Source organism: Tinamus guttatus, unplaced genomic scaffold, assembly GCF_059628265.1.
Source record: "Tinamus guttatus ecotype Peru unplaced genomic scaffold, ASM5962826v1 Tinamus_guttatus_pri_ptg000601l, whole genome shotgun sequence".
Taxonomy (NCBI): Eukaryota; Metazoa; Chordata; class Aves; order Tinamiformes; family Tinamidae; genus Tinamus; species Tinamus guttatus.
This window is the reverse complement of record NW_028289135.1, coordinates 1,813,458-1,833,751: the sequence shown is the minus strand read 5'-3', so window position 1 is coordinate 1,833,751 and position 20,294 is coordinate 1,813,458. Positions and strand designations below refer to the sequence as shown.

The 20,294-nt window shown below is 44.1% G+C and overlaps 2 protein-coding genes across 5 annotated transcripts in view; one reads left to right on the top strand and one right to left on the bottom strand.

Moving 5' to 3' along the window:
* Nucleotides 1-5,499, top strand: part of TRIM67 (tripartite motif containing 67) — a 31,477-nt gene extending 25,978 nt beyond the window's left edge. For all 4 annotated transcript variants that reach the window (XM_088534881.1, XM_088534880.1, XM_088534879.1 and 1 more), the window contains 2 exons: nucleotides 3,193-3,355; nucleotides 4,881-5,499. In XM_088534881.1, coding sequence (XP_088391007.1) covers nucleotides 3,193-3,355; nucleotides 4,881-4,946 — 229 coding nt within the window. In that variant the 3' untranslated portion in view covers nucleotides 4,947-5,499. The remainder of the gene's footprint in view (nucleotides 1-3,192; nucleotides 3,356-4,880) is intronic.
* An 8,792-nt stretch (nucleotides 5,500-14,291) lies between these two features.
* On the bottom strand, nucleotides 14,292-20,260 carry FSAF1 (40S small subunit processome assembly factor 1). Its single transcript, XM_088534836.1, has 9 exons — nucleotides 20,130-20,260; nucleotides 19,866-19,967; nucleotides 19,550-19,557; nucleotides 19,114-19,395; nucleotides 17,204-17,266; nucleotides 16,408-16,503; nucleotides 16,084-16,170; nucleotides 15,072-15,121; nucleotides 14,292-14,475 (listed from the first exon to the last, which is right to left on the bottom strand). Exons 1-9 carry the CDS (start codon nucleotides 20,188-20,190, stop codon nucleotides 14,346-14,348), a joined length of 879 nt encoding a protein of 292 aa, XP_088390962.1. The 5' UTR covers nucleotides 20,191-20,260; the 3' UTR covers nucleotides 14,292-14,345.
* Between the last annotated feature and the right edge of the window lie 34 nt (nucleotides 20,261-20,294).

The following is a 20,294-nucleotide window of genomic DNA, read 5'->3' as shown; positions in this document are numbered from 1 at the left end:
TTCCCCAAAGCAGGAATACCTTGTAGTATAGGTGATATTTTAGCCACAATGTTGTTATGTAGGGAGAGGAAAAACATTAAAATGTTTTATACTAAAATAGAGTGATAAGCACTCTCTTGGGAGAAGTCAAAATCTAGAGATTTTGGAGTGTCATCTAAAAGTCCACTGTAATCAGGAGAGGTCTCTCCACTCACTGACTACAAAGGTCTTCAGAGCAGGCATTGATAAACAAAAATATGACATTGGATACTATTAACATGTGTAATTAAGCCAATTCTTTGTTTTATTAAACAGTACTCATAAATTGTTAAGATTGATTTTTCAATAGGAGCAAAACTTATTGGTGTTCTCTATTCACAAAGCCAATGCATTCCTTCCTCTTTTGCAAATTTTCCGAATTGCTGCTGAAAATGTGCTTAAAATCAGAGACTCTGCTGCAACAGACAGCAGCATTTTTACAGGAGCCAAATTTCTTCATCTTTACTCAGGCCTTCCAGACTTATTTGCAACACTTGTGCACAGGCAGCACCCAGCACTTAGTATTACACAGAGAAATAAATTAATATTTGCAGGACTGCTTGAAAAGAGGTATGAGAACTGAGGTTTATTTGAAATGATAAGAGAGTAGTGCATATCTTCAAAAGTTGATTATCATTTAATAAATGCAAAGCATTTCCTGAAGAAATATTGTAACAAAAGCTTGTATTTTCCTTTTGGTAGCCTGCAGATTATGAGCCTATGGTATAGCTGTTGTAAGCAGTTTACAAATGCATTACAGTAAAGCAGCAGTTCTTTTATATGCTGCCATGGAAGTGCATCATGAGAGAGCATTATTTTGAGCCTCTTCATCTAGCTATTTTTTGTTGTTGCAACTAGGACTAAACTAAAAAAAAAGAAAAAAGAAATCTCGTAGTGATGTCCAAGTGATGTATAGTAGAGTCAGGAAATGCCTTGTGTAAAGTTTCCTTGTGGAGCTTTCACTTTCCCATCTTTGCTCCTTAAGGAAGCGATGTGAGAGCAGTCCCAAAAGCAGTGGATTCCTCCAAGGGAACCATGGTGGGGCTCCGAAGAGCCGCTGCTCAGCCTCCGGAAAGGTCCGGCCTCCTGGAAAAGCATCACCCACCCACTTTGCCTTGGCCCTGCCACAGCGTGTCGCTGGCTGTGGCGAGGTGCAGCTGGAGGAACGGGGCAGCCGGCCTGCTCACGTCCTGCAAGAGCCGCGGCCGGGAAGCGGAGCAGGCCCCGTCCTGGAGCCTCCAGATGCCGGGGAGAGCCGGGCTGGCTCCCGCGGCGCAGCCGGCTCGCTCTGCAAGCGGAGCCATCCAGCCTCCTCCCCCCGCCGCCCCACGGGCTGTGGAGGACAGTCATTCAATGCCAGCATTTGGGACAGGCAGCTAATTAGCCCCCAAGAAGCAAATTAGTTTACTATATAGGAAAGAGCATAATAACCTCAAAAAGGCAAAGTTGCCATTTCTGTTGCCTGAGAGAATCAATGTCATTTAAAAAGATGTCATAAAATCTATTTAAAACCCTGCAGGATATAAAGCGTGGGACACCACAATCAAGGTTGTTCTTAACGGGGAAAAAATAACCGTTGTAAGTGGGTCTAGATCATAACACTGCCATTCTCACAATATCATCATGAGTTTTATGATATTAGTGAGTGTTTTTAATAAAACTAATCTAAAACAGACACTGAGGATAAGTAAGTATCTTAACCTTTTTGCAAAACCATATGCTTTATGGATGTGGAGAAAAGTTCAAAGGCAAACCTATTGATACTTAAGGTACTAGAAAGCAAATAAAGAACTTCAGAACTGCATAGTTTTTAAATCTAACACATCTGAAGGCAAAATGCATGATTCTCAGCCATACTGTTATTCTCTGAAGAGCTTGAAATAGAGAAGTTAAAATACTGTTTTGCTCACTGGCATAGATAAAAAACTCTATTTAATTTTGGAGGAAATAGGATGTGGCACATAAATTAGTCAAAAGGCAAACAGTTTCTGCCACCTAGTGGATAAGATAAAAAAATCCTTACTCTGCACTCTATTCCTAGAAGGATTTTGATTTTTCCCCCTTTTTAAAATGTTTTGATCTATTCCTACCGACTCTGATGTGTTACGAGAAGAATGCATTTATCTTATGAACTGTGTTTGCCTGAGGGAAAGGCACGGAACAAAAAACAGGTTGCTTCTTCCCCTTCTGAGTTGATTTTTTTCAATCTGATTTACCCTGAAGAAATTGTGTCAGGCTGTAATTCTGCTGCAGACCTCCCATGATATCTGCAAAGTGCCAGAGCTTCTGGTAGAAGCTGCCCATCTAGTAGATTTCTTGCTCACTGCTTTTTAAAGTAGTCCTGGGTTTCTCTAACCCCCAATGGGAAGTGCATTAATGTCAAATTATTAATGCCTGCAGTAGCTGACTGAGGGTATCATGCTCTGATACAGTGACAGCTCCAGCAGCTGCTCCTGACACAACCAGTTATGACTAATAGTAATAACAGCACCCCAACACTTGAAACAGCTGCTAGTCCAACAGCTGGACACCTTGTCAGTCATGAAGCTACACTTACCCATAATCAGTCCCACTTTCCCTTCCTCCTCAGAAACAGTATCTGTTACATCTGTTCTGGCTTTGTGGCCTCTGAAAATTTAGGTCTTTTTAGAGAATTCCAATGTGAGCACGTCAAACTGGAAGTGTGAGTCTAGAGGTTTTAGCAGAAATAATAATTAGGAATGAATGCCCAGAAAAACAAGTTTCCTGGTTGTTCGTTCTCTGCAGTGCCTCACTCCACTCCTGCAGGGAGGGTCTGAGGAGCAGTTTCTCCTGATGCCTGTCCTGCTCCCTTACCGCTGCAGTGCTCTGTATGCTGCCCCTCTAGGAAAATGAGCCTTGCAGTTTGGGACACCCTTTTCGGTCCTTAGCTCGCACTTGGAGATGAGACGGGCTTAGTTTCTCTTAGGAGCCCCCCAGTTAAGCTCTGATGAATGTGGTACCTGTGCTTCAGGAGAAGGTGCGCCTTGGCCACTCTCAAGTCCTGTGGCAATGATCTTTTCACTGGGCTGCTCCATTTTTCCTTCACTTCAGTAAGGCTGCTTTGCCATGGGGAGAGCAGCTGCAGCGTGCGGCGTGCCCTCTGCCTCCACTAACCCAGCACCCCACTAAACCAGCGCTCCTTCTGTTTCCTAGGACCGAAGGGGGAGTTTCTAAAGGTGCCACTGTTGGTGTGCTCTTGGACCTGAACAAGCACAACCTGACCTTTTACATCAATGGGCAGCAGCAAGGGCCTCCAGCATTTGAAAATGTCGAGGGTGTTTTCATGCCTGCATTAAGCCTCAACCGAAATGTCCAGGTAAGTCTCCTGCAGCTCAGTCTGTCTTCTCCTGCTCATCTAAGGGAGAATGTATGCTCACCACTGCTGCTGTGACCGGTAATATCATTCGTTGGCAATTAATGTGCATATGGGTTCTTCCCAAATTCACATCTGGGCTACTACTGCTTTTTTGAAAATTTTATTTAACATTCTGTCTTGCCTCCAAGATGTGAGAAATCGTGTTGTAAAAACAAGGAAAAGTACCTACACACACGCTAATTCCTACACTTATGTTGCTGCAATGGTGCACTTAGAAAGAAGCAAAGTGATAAGACTTCCTCTGCCAGATTGACTGAAAAGCAGGAGTATCCTAAATACTCTGAGATCTCATGTTTGGTGATGATTAACATGAGAAAGAGAGAAATATCAGCAGCATAGTAGTAAGCAGAGCAAAGACAGCAGAAGTCTGAGAATTAGTCCTGCAAGAAAAAAACAAACAACATCATTCTTGTTGTTCATGAATTTTGGAGATTTCTCCCTGTTCTCAAGAGGATCTCCCCTTGGAGGAGCCCTCTTTAAATATAATGTGTTTTTATTTCAAGATCACTGCTGATGGCTAGAAACAGGATTTAGTGTAAGGGGGAACTAGGACCTGTACCTACAGAGACATCCAGGAGCATAAGGACTGAAGGAGGCCCACTTAAGTCAAGCAGGATCAAAGCAGCCAGGAGTGGAAGAATTAGATAGGATTAAAAACACCTGGACTGAAATCAGCGCTGTCACATGGCCTTGTCATTACATGAACATTTAATATCAGTTCCTAGTGGCATCCAAATGCTTCAAGAAGCTTTCATGGCATTGTTGATGCACCAATGTGAGAGACACAGATACTTCTCAGGGCACCTCATTACATATTTCCACACAGATTTTTCACTCACAACTCACCTCTTATTTTAATTATCTGTATTTTTAAAATATCTCTAAGTACATGGCTTAAACTGTTTTATGCAGACAAGGGTGAGACGGCAGACAAGGGGGACAGGGAAACTCCTGTTTTAAGCATATGTTTGCTCTTAAATGGTGATGTGGAACCATGGCCTCGTGGAGGCATGAGGTTATAGCAGAAGCACTAAAATGCTCCCTTTTCTGTCCTGCCAGGACATCAGAGACAACAGGATTTTCTTGTATTTAATACAGGAGTTTCACTGTGTGATCTCTTTCTGGAATTACTCAGAATCCCTCCTATAAAGATGCCACCCACTTCGTGGCTAGTGAACAGCACTGCTGGAGACATACAGTTGGTGACTAGATTTGGGAAGAGATGAAAATGGTATCCAGATGAAGATGGTTTCTAGACCATGGGCTATTGAAGAGAGAGGGAAGAAGGGATACGTGTTAGTTCAGGGGTTCAGTGTCATCTCTATAAATGTCCTTGATGTCTTTAGCCTTGATCCAAAGAGCCCTTCCCCTGGCATTTACTTGCTCTTAGCCTTCACATACGCTTTCTGCTGGGCCTGTCCCAGTTCTCATTTTAATTTCTAAATGTTACTTCTTCTTTGTGCAGGTGACTCTACACACAGGACTGGAGGTGCCACAAAGTATAAAACAGCCAAAGTTGCCCAGCAACTAGTGAAGCCTTTGGTGCCTCAACACAAGCTGGATTCTGTAAGCTCTCTCAGTGTGATTTGGCACTTCTCAGTAAGTCAGTATAAAAGCATTCTCTGCCCTAACTTAAGATATTATGCAGCGTGCTTTTCACCAAGTAAACTGCTGGTTACAGCTAACCCACACGATTTTTAACTTAACAGCCATACCAAGCATTCTCCCAGAAGTGGCACTTGCTTGCAAATGGGTACCTGAACATATCTACACAGCATTGCGTACATGGGTGTATATATGTGTGTATGTATATATATATATATTTATATATATATATAAAAGGTGAAAGGTAAAAATAAGTGTATTTTCTCTATCATGGCTGGATTTATGCTCAAAAAAATACTAGGACCGCAGGAAAAATATGTAAGAGTAAGACTAGGGAGCAAACAGCTGTTTAAATGATTTACCAGGGGATAAACTGGATTCTTTTTGTCCCCTGAAGTCCTTAAATCAAGACAGCACATGTTTTGACAGCTGAAGTGGAAGCTGCAAGGTCAGTGGAAGAATTTCTGGTCAAGATTCCTTTGCCCATTATATCCAAGAGCTCAAATGACCATATTTATCCCTTTTTGCTCTAAACTATATTAGTCTATGGATTATATTTCCCTAGATTTAAGTGTAGTGTCAAAGCTTGCACTTATCTTCAAAAACAAAAAGAATGCTTTCCAAATGCTTTCATAGTTTTGCTTATTTTAGATATCACCGTAATATTTACAGAATTCACATACAAGAAATAGAAAAATATTCTCAGTGTATTTTAGTGTTTCTTATTTAAGTATGATTGTGGATACTGTCACAAACAGAAGATCTAATTGTGGTCATCAGCACATCTTTTCAAAAGAGTGCAGGGAAGAAGCCTTTGAATTGAACTGATAAGACATTTCTTTAAATATTGTACTTGCAAGTATTCTATGCTGCTTCCTAGCCTTGATCCTGATAGATCCCAGGCAGCTGTATTTCCAATGCAGTTTTGAGATCAAAAGCCTTAATTTTCTATTAGACTAGGGTGAGCTAAATAGTATCTGATGCTAATGAAGCATTTGAGCAAGAGAGGCTCATAGACTTAATGATAAATTATTTAATGTTACAAGTAACTTAATGCTAGAATTTTTCTGCACTGGGACATAAACCTTTTGGGAGTTTTGGCTGCCTTGCATCTCCCATGAAAACCAGAAGCCATCTCAGCTGCTGTCCCTGACAACTTGAGTCTGATTGGCATGGAACACCCCATAACCATGGTCCTTTCACCTGCATGTTGTTCCCGGAAAATACACTGATTTGTTCGTGCGTGTCTTTTCCTCTGACCAAATTAAGACACGAGGGTATGTGCACAGCAGTCGTGTATGAGCAAGCTGCAGCAGGCAGCCTGAGCCCGCACCACCCAGGACTTAGCCATTCTACTTAAGCGTGGTGCTGCGAAGCAGGAAAAACAGACTCTGACATGTTATTGATGTACTGTTTCCTTTTACTAAACCTGCTGCTTGCATACGTTCTGCTCTCCAAGCATATGTATACACGTACACACCCCTGCTACCAGATGTGTAATTATTAATCCTGAAAGCAAATATTCTAAGCAAAATCCAGTTTACTGCCTTGCTTAAACCTTTGCCACAGGACAAACAGCCCGGGGCTCTCCTGGGACAGCCTGCTGGCCATCAAGCATATTGCTGCATATTGCTTTTGTCCCAGCCTGAGCGCATCCCTCGGTAGTGCTGAGTGATGGCAAGGCTTCACTGTGACAGAGCAACCTGGATCCTCACTGCTGTCACGCCACCTCTCAGCCCTGTGGAGAGGGGGAATAAAGAAAGAAGGCAACCCAGAATGAGATAGGCACAGGCTGTTTAGCAATCAAAAAATAGTCTGTGAGTAACCAACTAATCATCTTATAGCCAGCCCACTTCTCCTACAGAGCAGCAATGCACCTTCAGGGATGTCAAGACTGGCATAGGAAAGAAAATCAACAGCAAGAGAAAATGAATTTAAATGCTTAAGTGGGAAAGCAACTGCACTTTCTTCCAAGTCTTAAATGGATTGTACTAGTAAGCTTTTAGACATTGGAATAACTGTGCTACATTCGTCTTGATTTCTTAACAGCAGAGACCAACTTTTAATTTCTGGCTTTGTTTAATGCCATATGAACTCGTGCAGGATTTTCTAATTCAGTGGGTCTGCTTTAACCTACCTCAGCTAAAATGCTACTGGACCCTGAATTTCCTCCCGAGTGTGCTTGTTGTAAAACTGTCTTTTACAAACATGAAAGTTGTAATCATAGCATTGGCTTTGAGAACTGCCTGTCAGAGCAGTATATGGCTATACTGTACATAAATTGCATATAGTTTTTTATATTAGAAACTTCCTTTGATCATTTTAATACCAGAAGGCGCTCCACTTTCACTTTTAGTATTAAAAGCAAAAGAATACCGTCTTGAGTAAAAGGACTGAACCTTTGTCTATCCTCCCAGCTTCTGTGAAGAACATTCAAATGAACTTCAGTCTTTCCAATCTTCAGCCATTGCCAGATGTTAAAATTAATCCTGAAACGGTTGTAGAAGTGTTTTAGAAGTGTTTGTGGTACTTGGTTTTAGTTTTCATAGTTGCTTTGGTACCAGTTCCTAGAGTGTGGTTCCCTTGGGAAAATGCAGCAATGCAGGTTACTAAGCTCTAATGAAAGTAAGGACGGTGGGTAGGAACACACTTTGGATATGTAGAGAAGCTCACCAAAGCTCATTTTTTATTCTCTACATATCCCAGCATTGATAAGATGTCTCCTTTCAACACAGTGCAAAATCAAATCAAATCAAAGGAAGACAGCTAGATGTAAGCATCCTGTATTAGCAATATTTACATAGCCTAGGTCTAAACAAAGTCGGTATGTTGGTTGTGTACACGTTTAAGGGCTTGGATTCAGTCCACAGTGATAAACCAAGTTACCCCGACAGAGCACAGTCTCACGACTTCAGATGGGTGCATTTTGGCAGTCTCATTAACAGTAATAAATGCTTAGTGCAGTTAGAACTATGTTAGGAGGCTTATTATTCCCCACACAACTATTTATGTAGAGCATCCACATGTCAGTGGGAGCCCCCTGAACATAGACCAGCAGAGATTTTTCCCTTTTCAGAATTGCATCGGGTGGGAGAAGTGGGGAGTATCCACCTCTCTGCTCCAGCTGGAGGTAGTTTGTTTCTCTTCAGGTAACTCCCCAAGGTCTTTCTAGTTATGAACCGCCCAGTCTCCTTGTTCTTCACCTCAGTGTCCATGTGGAGACACTGTCCGCACTGTGCCAAGTGACACGCTCCTCTGCTTCTCTCCTCTATTTCTTCCCAGGTCTTCTTTAGGGCTCCAACTCTGCAATGGCTTGAGGAAAGAGGAGGGAAAGAAACCCACATCACTTTCTACAGCTTCTCTTGTGCTAGTTTTTGTTATCTCCAAAATCCTTCTGTAGGAGGGAGGGAGACAGCTTTCAGTATGGTCCTTGCAGCAACCGTGTTGCTGACTCTCCAGGAAGAACCCAGGGGCTTAGATACTGTAGATAGATAGCGTAGATACCAAATGGGACAACTTTGGGTGTCTCTTACTTCCTCTTGATTCCTTGGGAGATTTGTGCTGTACTCTCTGACTTCAAGCACCCCGTCCTGCTTCCCAAACACCAGGACATCTGCAGAGGTGCATTTTGTGGGACTGCTCTGCTCCCAGAGGACAGGTTGTTCCATGTAAGCAGGAGAGCAGAGCCATTTGCACCAGGATGAATCTTGTCCACTACAACCCAGACTCCATGGGATAGAGTTGGGTGAATTGACTTAATGCTTAAGAACAACAAACCCTTCCCAATAAACAGAATCCAGTCTGAGTCCCCGATAAGTCAATTTGAAATGTCCCTAGAGTTGCTAAATACAGTTGGTAAACTTTCTGTCCTGGGGAGCAATAAGGGACTTAGCTTTCGTCTACTCTTGTATTCAAACAATATCCTTTATGAACCTTCTTCTTGGCTCCTTCCTCTGCAAACTTCCCTGTTACCTTTAGTGAGATCAGTTAGAAAAATTGTGCCATCTGGCACCCCGTCAGCCCTCCCACGGAAGGTACTGCTATTCTGCTTCAATTACATTTTCCCCCTGTCATTAGTTCAAAAGAGTTGACAGGGCAGGCAAGGGAATACTAAAATTTATCGTCAGTATGAGCACAGGCCTAGCTGACAATCCCTTGTTATATTTCTGATGTTGAAAGGTATATGCTATAAAATGAATGTCAGTGAGGACAGCAGGATACTGTGATGCATCTTGAATTTGGAAAGCGATTTAGCTTGTAAAAGAAAAGACAGGCAAACAGCACAAACACCTCCCTTGCCTATAGAGTTAAGATATATAGAGCAAAATATATTGGACTGCACAAAATAAAAAGCATGAGCTTACATATATCAGAGTTTAAGAGGAAAGGTATTAATGTAACTTATTATATGCATAACATTCCATTGTGTTGTAAATAATGTCATTGTAGTGTACTGCTGTAAATGGTTCTTGGCTGGTGATTTCTGTCGTAGTGCTGTATAAGGTTTCATTTTTTATTTATTTGTTTTCAAAGTGTAGTAAGGATGACAGAGAACACCTAATACTCTAATTTTCTAGTTCTAAAGCAAGAAGAAATGTGATACACTGATTTTTCTTACGTAATAATATTTAATAAACAAGGTTATAGGGAGAGAGAGATCAAGCTGCCACTAACACTATATGGGAAACACTGTGTTTATGATAACCAACAAGAGGTGGTGCATTTTGGACCACAACTCATATTACCTATTCCTGTGAGGAGGGATAAGGAGTTAAAAGCCTGTTAACAGCAGCACATTCTGGTGCCTTCTAGTACATCCTTTGCTCAAACAGAAAGATGAGCAAACAGAGTTGCTAGACCTAACCTCAGGCCTTACCAGCTTTCCAGCATTTTTTGCTTAAATAGCAAAGCAAATGATTAACTTTTGAACCAAGCCGAGCAATATTAAAAACCCAAACATCCTGGCTAGACCAGCTTTGAAAGGGAGATTACAATTCCAAGTCCTTCAACAGGCTATGGTAACAAATCAAACACATTGCAAAAGTAAAGGGCACTCATCACTTAAAATTACCAAACAAAGATGGAGAGTCTTTTCTTTCTTTTTCTGCTGTGAACTGAAAGTGAGCTGCTTCTTGTTTTTATTGACAACATTTCCATCAGTTCCTCTGTTCGGTACCACTGATTGCTGCACACACAAATGACTGGAGCGGCAGCCTGAAGCACAAGTCCATTCCAAGTAACACACACTCGGTCTTCCTTTGTGCAGAAGCCAGGCAAGCCACAAAAGAACAAATAAATGTGCAGGACATCTGCATGCTTGCACAGCACAGAAGGCAGATGCATGGTTTACTGAAATGGGTACCCAGCAGCATTTTCCCTTTCTGTTAAATGATGTTATGTTATGTATTTGTTATTGCAGGCAAATCCAAGGATCTGGGTTGGAAGATTTCTAACATTTTCTTGCAGAGTAACATACACACATATATATGCATATATGTATGTCTGTATGTATCTACCGACATTCACCTTTATAGATGCAGAGTGCATTCTTTCATCATGGTGGCTGTCACTACCACTGTGTTAAATGTTGTCAATAAAAATAGCAAGCTTTCTAAGTAGTTGAATGAAAGCATGGTGAGAAGTCATTTTGTAATGAATATTAGAATAAATGCATGAGGTAGAACTGCTCTTAGTTTCTGATTGTTGAAGCATGAATAACACTAACTTAAATGTTGGCAACCAAAAAAACGTGCAAAGGAATAAGATAATGGTGTTCACTCCTTGTTAAATGAAAGACAAGAGCTTGTTTCTGTGTTTTCTTCTTACCATGACATTTGTTCTTTACCATCATTTCCCATAGCTTATATAAATTTGGAGCTGGTGAAATATACATCTCTTCTGTATGTGTCTGTCACCAGATCAAGTGGAGAATATCAACTTTTTATAATTTTGTACCCATGGCAAAAGTTTGTATTTTTTGAATTGAAAACAAAATGCTTTTTGTCTTTTGGTCAGAGTAAAACTTTGTGTATTATTATTACCCTTTTGGAAAACCTGACATATGAGTTTATGCTGTTTTACAGTTTCTAAATAAATTATTAATACATTGCCAACAAATTTAGCATCAGTACTCTATTTATTGCTACTATTTCATAATGCATATGAGGCAGTCATGCAGGATGCATACATCCAAGTGCTGATATGTGCTTTGTTACCACTGTCCAAATAATCTGCTAGCTGGAGAACACTAAGATGTCTTCCCAGGAGAAACCATCAATTTCTGGGCTTAACGGGTACCCTGGATTCAGTGGCATGAAACCTCTCTTTCCCTCCCCAGCACTCCATTATTTCTGGCCTGTGTTGGTTATAGAGTATACTGGGATATGTTATTTCTCTCCACCTTGTCTTACAGGCTTCGGGCCTGTGGAAGTTTCCGGAAGTTTCTGACATTACTTTCCAGCTCTGCTTACTCCAACGGTGTCACCTGGAGGATCTGACTGCAGAGGCCTTCGGGTCAGCGTACAAGTCAGATGGTGGAGGCAGAAGGCTTGTCTGGGCAGGAGGGCAAAACTTTGCGAGACAGTTAAACTACCCATCGTATTGGAGCTGCACACCTGCCTCGAGCAGGTCCCTTGAGGGGACTGAGCAACGCCACAGAGACAGCACACTCAGCCCCCGGAAAAAAGCTCACTTAAGCCAGGCAACCTTGACAAATCTCTGTTAATGAGATAATGACAGTAGCTTTAGCTTACGGGGAAACAAGAGCCAAGCTTATTGTTACAGTATAAAAAGCCTGATAGAGAACAGATGGGAAGAAAACAAAGATTTATTTTCTCCCTCATTCCCCTATCCTGCTGCTGAGAGAAGACAAAGTAAGTTGGTCTGCACTGTCCTTTGCTGATAATTACTTACCTATCCAGTCAGAACTGGCCTTCACATGCACCAAAAGTGACACAGCTTGCTGGCTGAACATACCCTGTTAATTAATAACATATTTCAGTTCAGAGAAGCATTAGGTGCGTAGAAGGTTCTCAGCAGTTATGTTTACCAAATGACAGTGCTTATCATGGTGTTTTAATGTATCTAGTAATAAAATTTGATTAAAGCTACCATGTTTAACTGAGACCAGCATGCTAGCAGGATGTGGTGTGGCCAACTTAAATCACCATGGGAGTTCGCTCTTAAAAAGCTATGCATCAGCATAAAACAGAAAACTTTTGTAATGCATACACATACATTTTACATGGGTGATAAAAATACAAAATTCTTAGCAAGTTTGTTTTTAATCTAGGAACCTAATTTCTTGCAACCCCATTCTGTAGCAGAGCTTATAGAGCCTGAGACAGGAACTGCAATGAGGCGCTCCATTCTAACAAAGCTTAATTCCTTAAACAGCTTTTCTAAGTTCTGAAGGTAGAAAGTGAACATACTCATTTCCCAAGATGATTTGGGGACATAACTCCCACAACACACTATTCTCAAAGCCAGATGAACCAACCCTATCTAAGAGTAAGACCAGAAAAAGCGACCACAAGGATTAGTCAGCAATGAGGAGATACAGGCTAAGCTTTGGATGTTACAGTACATCTATTTGTTGCCTCAGCGACTCTGGCGCCTTGTGCTCAATCCTGCTTACTGATTACACCTTTGCATGCAATAGTGATTTGACATTTCTTTAGTCTGCATACTCCCAAACCAAACAGGACTGTTAATTCTGGTTTGAATCTGCAACCAATACTGAACAAGAAGAAATCCAATTAAGCAATTATGAAATGTTGTAACAATATTTAGCAATCTGTCCCTGCACACCCATCCCCTCCCATGTGGCTACAGGAACACCCTAACCCTTCCCCTCTTCATCTGGCTCCACTTTCCCTCCCGGGCTAGCCGTCTGAGCCCTCTTCATTTGCACAGCACTTTCTGGATGGGACAGGGGGAAGGAGCATGTGAGAAAGCATCCCTCTCCACCGTGCAGGTCTCCCTATCCCAGAACACTATCTTAAACTGAGAAAAAGCAGCCTGATGCAGCCCTGTCAGCAGGGGAGACGGATTACGCCAGCTGCAAGGTGACCCAGACCTCTCTGCTCACTTTAGTATTGCCTCACTCTGACCCCAAGACAGCAGCCAGGAATCGTGCCTCACGAGCCCTCCTGCAATTGCTGAAGTTCACTCACACACCAAAAACTATCCCTGATAAGGGTTATTTACCTTCTCAAATACATCCGTTTCAGTGCCAAAGCTGTTCAATCAAGCTCGAGATAACCTCACATGTAAGCAGCAGAGCATGAGCCTTCCTCCTGTCTCTTGATAGTTAACACTATTTTTGTCTCCCCATAAAACACTCAAGTTTCTTTTGGTTGGGGTAAAACGGCGAGGACATTTTGTAATGTTGCTAACAACTGCCATTTCTAATGGAAACGTATCATTCAATGACAACAACGAACAAAAGTCCCTCAACTCTATGGACCAGAACTACAAGAAACACCAAATTGTTGAAATAATGATAACTGTTGAAATAATAATAATTTTAAAAATAACACAAAAGCTTTAGATTTTACAGATTTTATAGAAAAAAAAATCACACCTAGTATAGAAACACTGATCACAACAAACACGGGTTACCAATGAACTGATAACAGCAACTGGTTGTCTCTGTCTCACTTGGCTCAGGACTTGAAACAGGTCCTGTTCTCCCCACCACGACCTGGATTTTGAAATAAATAAATAAATAAATTTGAGGTCTCTGCACACATATACAAGTTGCATCTGCAACTCTTACCTGCGACAATATTTTTAAAAAAAAATCATTCCAAAGCAGATAACTTTGAAATCTTAAAAAGTTTGGAGTTTTGCTGTGTAGTCCCATGAATAGTTGAGATAGTTACAGAAACAGATGCATGTCTGAGAGGTGCTTAGGAATACTTACTTTAGCTTCTGGGCAAAAAATGCATTGATTTTTCACATATTCCTTCTAGATGAAATCAAAGAACCATGTATTTTTACTAACTTATTTGAAGTAATGAATTAAACCAGTGTTTTCCTCGTAGCCAATAAATGAATTCTAGAAATAGTAAAATGGTTTCTTTAGTATTTGCTAGCTACTAAAATAGCAAACAAAAGCATCTTAATTTTTATTGAAAAAAAAAGAGAAAAAAATGTGAGGTAGATTCTCATTCTCACCAGAGCAGAAGAGAAGATGGGAAATTGTGAAACTAAAAGCCAAATAAAAGAGTTAGGATGTGGTGGGAAGGCAAGAATATTTGTAGATGTGTTGTGGTGGCAATATATCATGTTTTTATTGTCCATTTCATTCTGTGTTGTAAGTTCATTTGATAACGTTAGATGATTTAATTTTCTTTATGTCACTGCTATGCAGAATCAAGGTCCCATCTCTGAATTTTCCAACTTGTCCTGCAGGCCAAATGCTGGGGACCGATTTCTTCTTTTTGGCCATCCTGAAATATAAGTAGGGACAAAGATATTAAGAGAAAGACTGGAAACTCCCCTAAACGTTCAATATGGTGAAAAAAATTACAATCTATTTATGCAACCAGTATTTGATATTATGTGATACTAAGTCATAGCAGATAATGCACTTTCAGACAGAGAAAGAAGATAAGGAATGCATTTCAGTGAGCCAGCTGCACTATAATTAAGAACGTCGCTTTACCTTTCAAGCCTCTGCATATTGTAGCTTGTTTTGCCAGAATTATTTCTCACAGCAAATGCTCACCGTAAAAAAGGCAAGGGCCAGAGCCTGGGTCCGCCCACAGGGATTTCCATCCATCTCCCTGACAGCTGCGGCCTTAGACACATCAGAGGAGAACTGGCCTATCCTCAATTAAGCCATGTAACCAAAACCCTCTAAAAGTGTTGGACACAGACCAAGATTGCCATTTTGCATCTAATAGCTCATCTGTAGGCGGAAAAGTTCCTCCCCCTCTGGTCTGTGTCACTTTTGGTATAAGACTGCGCATACTTACACAGGGGCAACAGAGTGGGAAGGCTTAAGCAAAAGCAAGGTAATTTTTGACATGTTGAAATGGCTCACCTCTCCTTCTTTTCTTTCTTCCTCTTCTTAAGAGGGCCTCCTTTATGTTCCTGCTTTTAAAGATAAATATTTTAATGGAAAAACCACAGAGCATCTTGGCTAAACAACCACGTGCACGCAAAGCAAACGTAGCCTCCTCCTCAGGCTAAGCCCTGACAGCACAAGTGACATGAGCTGTTGTGGAGCTGCTGCAGGACCCCACAGCCCTTGGCCTCACCTCACGCAAGGTGCAGCCCTCTCAAGACCAAGATGCTGCCCTTGCCACGCAAGGAGCTAAATCTAATGACCTGAGGGGACAGCCCTGCATTCTGGGTTTGTGACAGGTCCTGGTGTCAAGATACTGACTTCCTCCCGGGCCAGCATGCCTCGCTCCCAGCTGAGCGTGCCGCTCAAATGAGAGGGTTCAGCTGCACCCGGGCTTGGCTTCCCGTCACGCGACAGAGGAGAAGTAGGTTCCCCTGGATGGAAAACAGGGCGGCTGGGAAGAGGCTGACAGAGGAGCTCGCTGCTCCCACCTGCATCAGAGAGCTCCTGGGGAGGATGGCAGCCAGATGAGCCTTGCCGGATGGGTGCAGCACACACCTCACCCTTGCTTTAATTAACAAGGAACATCCTAGATGGAATGGTGCTGATAGGAACCCAGCTAAACATCCGGCTCCCTCTTGTTAGATAACGTGTATCAAACATCAACAGGAAGCGTTTCTTTTTTCTTTTTCTTTTTTCTAAAAAAAAGATGCAAGAAAAAAGAAACACTGCTTATTTTGTGTGGTCAATCGATCAACTTCAAAGGATGAGGAAGTGAAACCTACCACCACAAAAGCCCAGTTCTGAACCTTTCGTACTGCACACAATCAGCTTTTACTGATGAAATTGGTCCTAGGAGGGAGCGACTCAGAGGAGCAGTAGTTGTAGAGATCGGGCTCTCCTCCTGTGCCTCGGGGCATTGCGTGTCAGGCTACTGGACTAGCTCCTACATGCAGCCTTTCTTTTCATGGAGAAATTTCACACACACCTTTCCGTTACTGTCATCCTTCATTGTCCTTTTCTCTCTCATTTTCTCCTGGTAAATCTTGTAGTTCACATGTTCTCTTTTGGGGGGCTGCAAGAAAGAGCAGAAGTGGCATCACTGCTGAAATGTTCAAATAGTTTAACAAACCAACAAAACCAGAAACAAACAAAAAAAATAGATAAGACCAAACAGGAAATTGGGTCAGAGCAAAAGAGAAACAGCTCAGAGAAAGGGCAGGGGGAAAGGGATCTCATCTTTTAAAAAAAAAAAAAAAAAAAAAGGAAAATCCCAAACCCCACAGGCCAGCACACAACAAGGCAGCGTTACCTTGGCCCCCAGCATGATGGCCCGCTCCCGCTCCAACACGCGTTGCTCCTGCTTCTCGTAGCCGGTGATCCCAAACCTGTGCACTTCCAAACGAGCCTAAAGCGGGACGGGAAGTGGGAGGCATTTTGTAATCATCCAACAGGCATAACACAATGCTTGACAGACTGAAACAAAGCTGTACTCCCAAAGAATGCCAGGTGATACCCCAAAATCTGCCACTGCAAAATCCTGGACTGCAAACGCAGTGCGTGCAGGCGCTGAGGTGGTTTGACTACACAGCCTGCGTAGCTGACAATGCACAGGAAGACCCTAGCAGACGCAGGGATGAATTAGGACCTTTTCCAAGGTTGTGGTTAAATCTCCAACATTTTTGGCAATAAAAAACATGGCAGAGAGCCTCCAGATTTCACTGGATCACAGCACTTTCCTGGGCAGTGGCCAGGCAGATAACCTGCACAAATCTGAAACCCATCAGTACCTAGGCAGCCCAACACTAGTTATGCTTATGTAAGAAGAGTTTGGAGCAAAAAGACAAATGAAAAAAATCACATATCTCTACCCAGCTAGCACACAGTGACCCTCCTCATATTATCACAGACCAGAAAGAAAGGCCACGAGCTGTAACACGCCTCCCGCTCCATACTGCAGACTCCTCCTCCAGCATGGCCTGCAGCCAAAGCTAAGTCTTAGGAAATGCTCACCTGCAAAAGATAACCTTTCCTAGAATTGCTTTCCTAAGCCTATAAATACACCCTTCTGCACGCAGGAACATTGAGGTTGGATCCAGGTGACTTACTTTTTCAAAGTTGAATTCGTGCTTGTCCTTGTTCACGTTTTTCTCTTTGGATACTTTTTGGGTCTATAAAAACCAAAACAAAATATTTCTGTTCAATATAACAAGCAAACCAAATTTAAATGCTGATTGTGACAGTTTTCCAAAAAGTGGTAAAATGATAAAATGAGCAGTAGGGTGCTGTACGCAGCTTTCCAGCAGAATATTTTCCTATATTTATGACCTTGATTTATTAAAAAAATGAAGGTCTCATGGCATTTTTAACATACAGATATTGCAGGGTCTTATTGGAACAACCCTGCACAGTATAGGGTACCATCAAGGCACATAACTTTCTTAAAAATTTTCTTCCTTAGGTCATTTGATAACACAAAGAGATTAATATTTGAGAAAGACAGAACACAGTCAAAATAATAGCTGCAATTCATTTTTGAAGCTTCAAGTTTAAATTACGCTTTCCAAAAGCAGTTCTGCATGTGAGCTATGTATCATACAGCTTTCTCTTCTAAGTCCATACCAAAACTGCTCCTGGAGGCTAGGACACGAACTTAAAGTCATTTTGTTTCACCCAGAGAACAGTGGTACTCGTGTACGCACTGCTTGCTGTGACAACACAAAGAACAACACTTAATTCATGGCTGCATGCAAATACATTAATGCCTACATCCTGGTTTATTAATGCAATATAAACAGCCCCAAAGTGCTGTTCAGCAAATGGAAAACCCAACAAAACATCTGTCACCGAGCAACAGATGTTCAAAATGGAATCAGTGAAAGCATCTTTTCTACTAAGCAATGTATATGTAGACCTTCCCCCAGCAGTTCTCAGGCTGGAGAGGAGTTTTCCAAGGGACCTTAGCCTGTAGCCTGGGGAAAGAAAATAAACAAACACCCATCGGGAGCTCCATGTGTGCTTGCTGTAGGGAAGCGTAGTGGCTGGCAAGGCCCGTACGCACCTTCCTTTTGCTCCTCCTAGGAGGCATTTGGGATGTTTTCCCTAGGGACCCTTCCACTGCCCGGGACAGGACAAGATGAGGAGGGAACCCAGAGAGCTCCTGCCTCAGATCTGCCCCTCTCATCACCAACTCTTCCCGAGACGTTTCAGGACACACACGTCAAAGCCAACACTACCTGGCAGTCGTAACTACCACATTTTAGTGGATAAAGCCTTTGACTACCTTCCTTCCTTCCCTCGAGCTGTATTCTATGCGGGACATTTCAAAGCTGTAATACATCTCAAGGTGATTTAAGTTCATGCCTGATCCCCAAATTTGGGGAGCAGGGAGTTTGGCAAGCGGGATGCTGGAATATCTCTCTGGGTTCAACAGACCTACAGCTACACTGCAGCATCCCCCCACATTCATTAGAACCACTGGTCAGCCCCATAAAAGCCTTTTTGGAAACCTACTGCTTCAAACATGTGAAAAAGTGGTTATTTTCAGAACATTTTATAACAGGCCAATCGCCAGGCTTCTCAGGCAGGAAAAGAGAAGTTGTAAAAAGCATGAGAAAAAAAAAATCTGTTTAAACAAAAAAAAACTGGAAAAAAATGTTAAGGAGAATCTATCAGAAAAGTATGAAAGTTTGACCGATGCAACCAACTGCTCGGTCCCTCTTGAAAGCTGAAACAGCCAAACCCTGGATATCAGCAAGCCTCACTGAATCACAGACAGCCAGTTTGGCCCATCAGAGATGACTTTGGATTTGGGCTTGCGGTATCAGGGCCGTGAACTCTGCTTGAAGAAACCCCCCGCAGAGCCACGAAGGCCGAGCGCGGGTGAGGAGCCGGGAAGGCCGCTCCACGCGGTTCGGCTCCCCGCTGGCTCCTCTGCCGGGGCAGCCTGGGGGCAGGTTTGGGGGGCACAGCGGGTTTCAGCGCCTGCTGACCCCCAGCCACGCGTTTGGCACCAGGCCTGACGGCGGCTCTCCGGGCTGCGCTGCTGGCAGCGGCCCCGCGCTGCTCCCAGGCCAGGCGAGGGCAAGGGGTCCTGCTGGAAACCTGCCTGCGCGCCTGGAAGGGGTTCCCCGCACGCCGGGATTCGCACAGCGCGGTCAGCAGCAGCAGAGGAACTGGCCACAGCGTGGGGATTTGCGGGAGGCGTCTCAGAAGCTGGGGACATGGCTGACCCAGGCAGCAAGAACAAATGTGTGGGTGGGTCGTGTTTCTCCTTGAGCTGCCGCAGGAGGGGGATGCCCTAATCATGGCGAAGAGTCAAAAAGAGTAAAAAATCTGGGAGCCTCTAGTAAGGGCTTGGGAAACAGGGAAAAGGGCCTTTAATGAACTTCCTATCCAAACCCTTGGTTGATTGTCTGACTGAAATAACAGTTACTCGCAGCTTTCCTTTTTACCTTCAAGCCTGCGGTATATAAGGAGACGTGAAGACAGCCAGGAAACACGCTCCCATGACACACAAGCAACTAGACCGGTGAGGGGCACGAGGCTCCCCCGCTCCTGGCGCCCCGGGCCGTACCTGGGCGGCGCGGTGCCGGTCCCGGTCGCGGTCCCGGTGCCTCCGCGGCGCGCTGAACACCACGACCTGCGCGGGGGCGGCGGCGGGCGGCGCGGGGGCGGCGGGGGCGCCGCGCAGCTCGGCCCGCAGCTCCCCGAAGAAGCCGCGGGCGCCGCCGCGCGCCCGCCCGCCCGCCCCGGCACGGGCACCGGCACCGGCATCGGGATCGGCCTCCGCTGCCGCCGCCGCTGCCGTCTCCTCCTCCTCGCCGTCCGGCCGCTCCTCGCCGCTCGCCTCCGCCGCGCCGCCCTCGTCACCTGCGCGTGGGAGCACAGAGCGCGTCACTCGCGCCGTCACTCCGCTTCAGAGTGAACGGCCCATCCCGCGGCAGCTCGCACAGCGGGTTTATTCCCGCCTCCCCCCGCCCGGGGCTCCCCAGCGATCCCCCGGGGAGGGAGCGAGGGGCCCCGCGCGCCCACCCAGGTCGTAGAGCGCGCCCAGCAGCGCCTCCAGCCGCCGGCACCGCTCCCGCGGGCCCATGGCCGCCGCACGCGTGCGGAACACAGCGCGGGGGCGGGGGGGCGTTTGGTCCCGCGCGGCCGCCGTCGCGCCCGGGGTGGCCCCGCCCCCGCGCGCGGCCCCGC

What these genes read in the sequence shown, in the direction of transcription:
- FSAF1 (XM_088534836.1), bottom strand. Translation starts at nt 20,190, where the DNA reads ATGGGCCCGCGGGAGCGGTGCCGGCGGCTGGAGGCGCTGCTGGGCGCG. An exon ending in GCCCGGAGAGCCGCCGTCAG is followed by an intron (nt 17,267 to 19,113) that starts GCCTGGTGCCAA and finishes TGGTTTTTATAG; the next exon opens with ACCCAAAAAGTATCCAAAGA. An exon ending in AGGATGACAGTAACGGAAAG is followed by an intron (nt 15,122 to 16,083) that starts GTGTGTGTGAAA and finishes CTTTAAAAGCAG; the next exon opens with GAACATAAAGGAGGCCCTCT.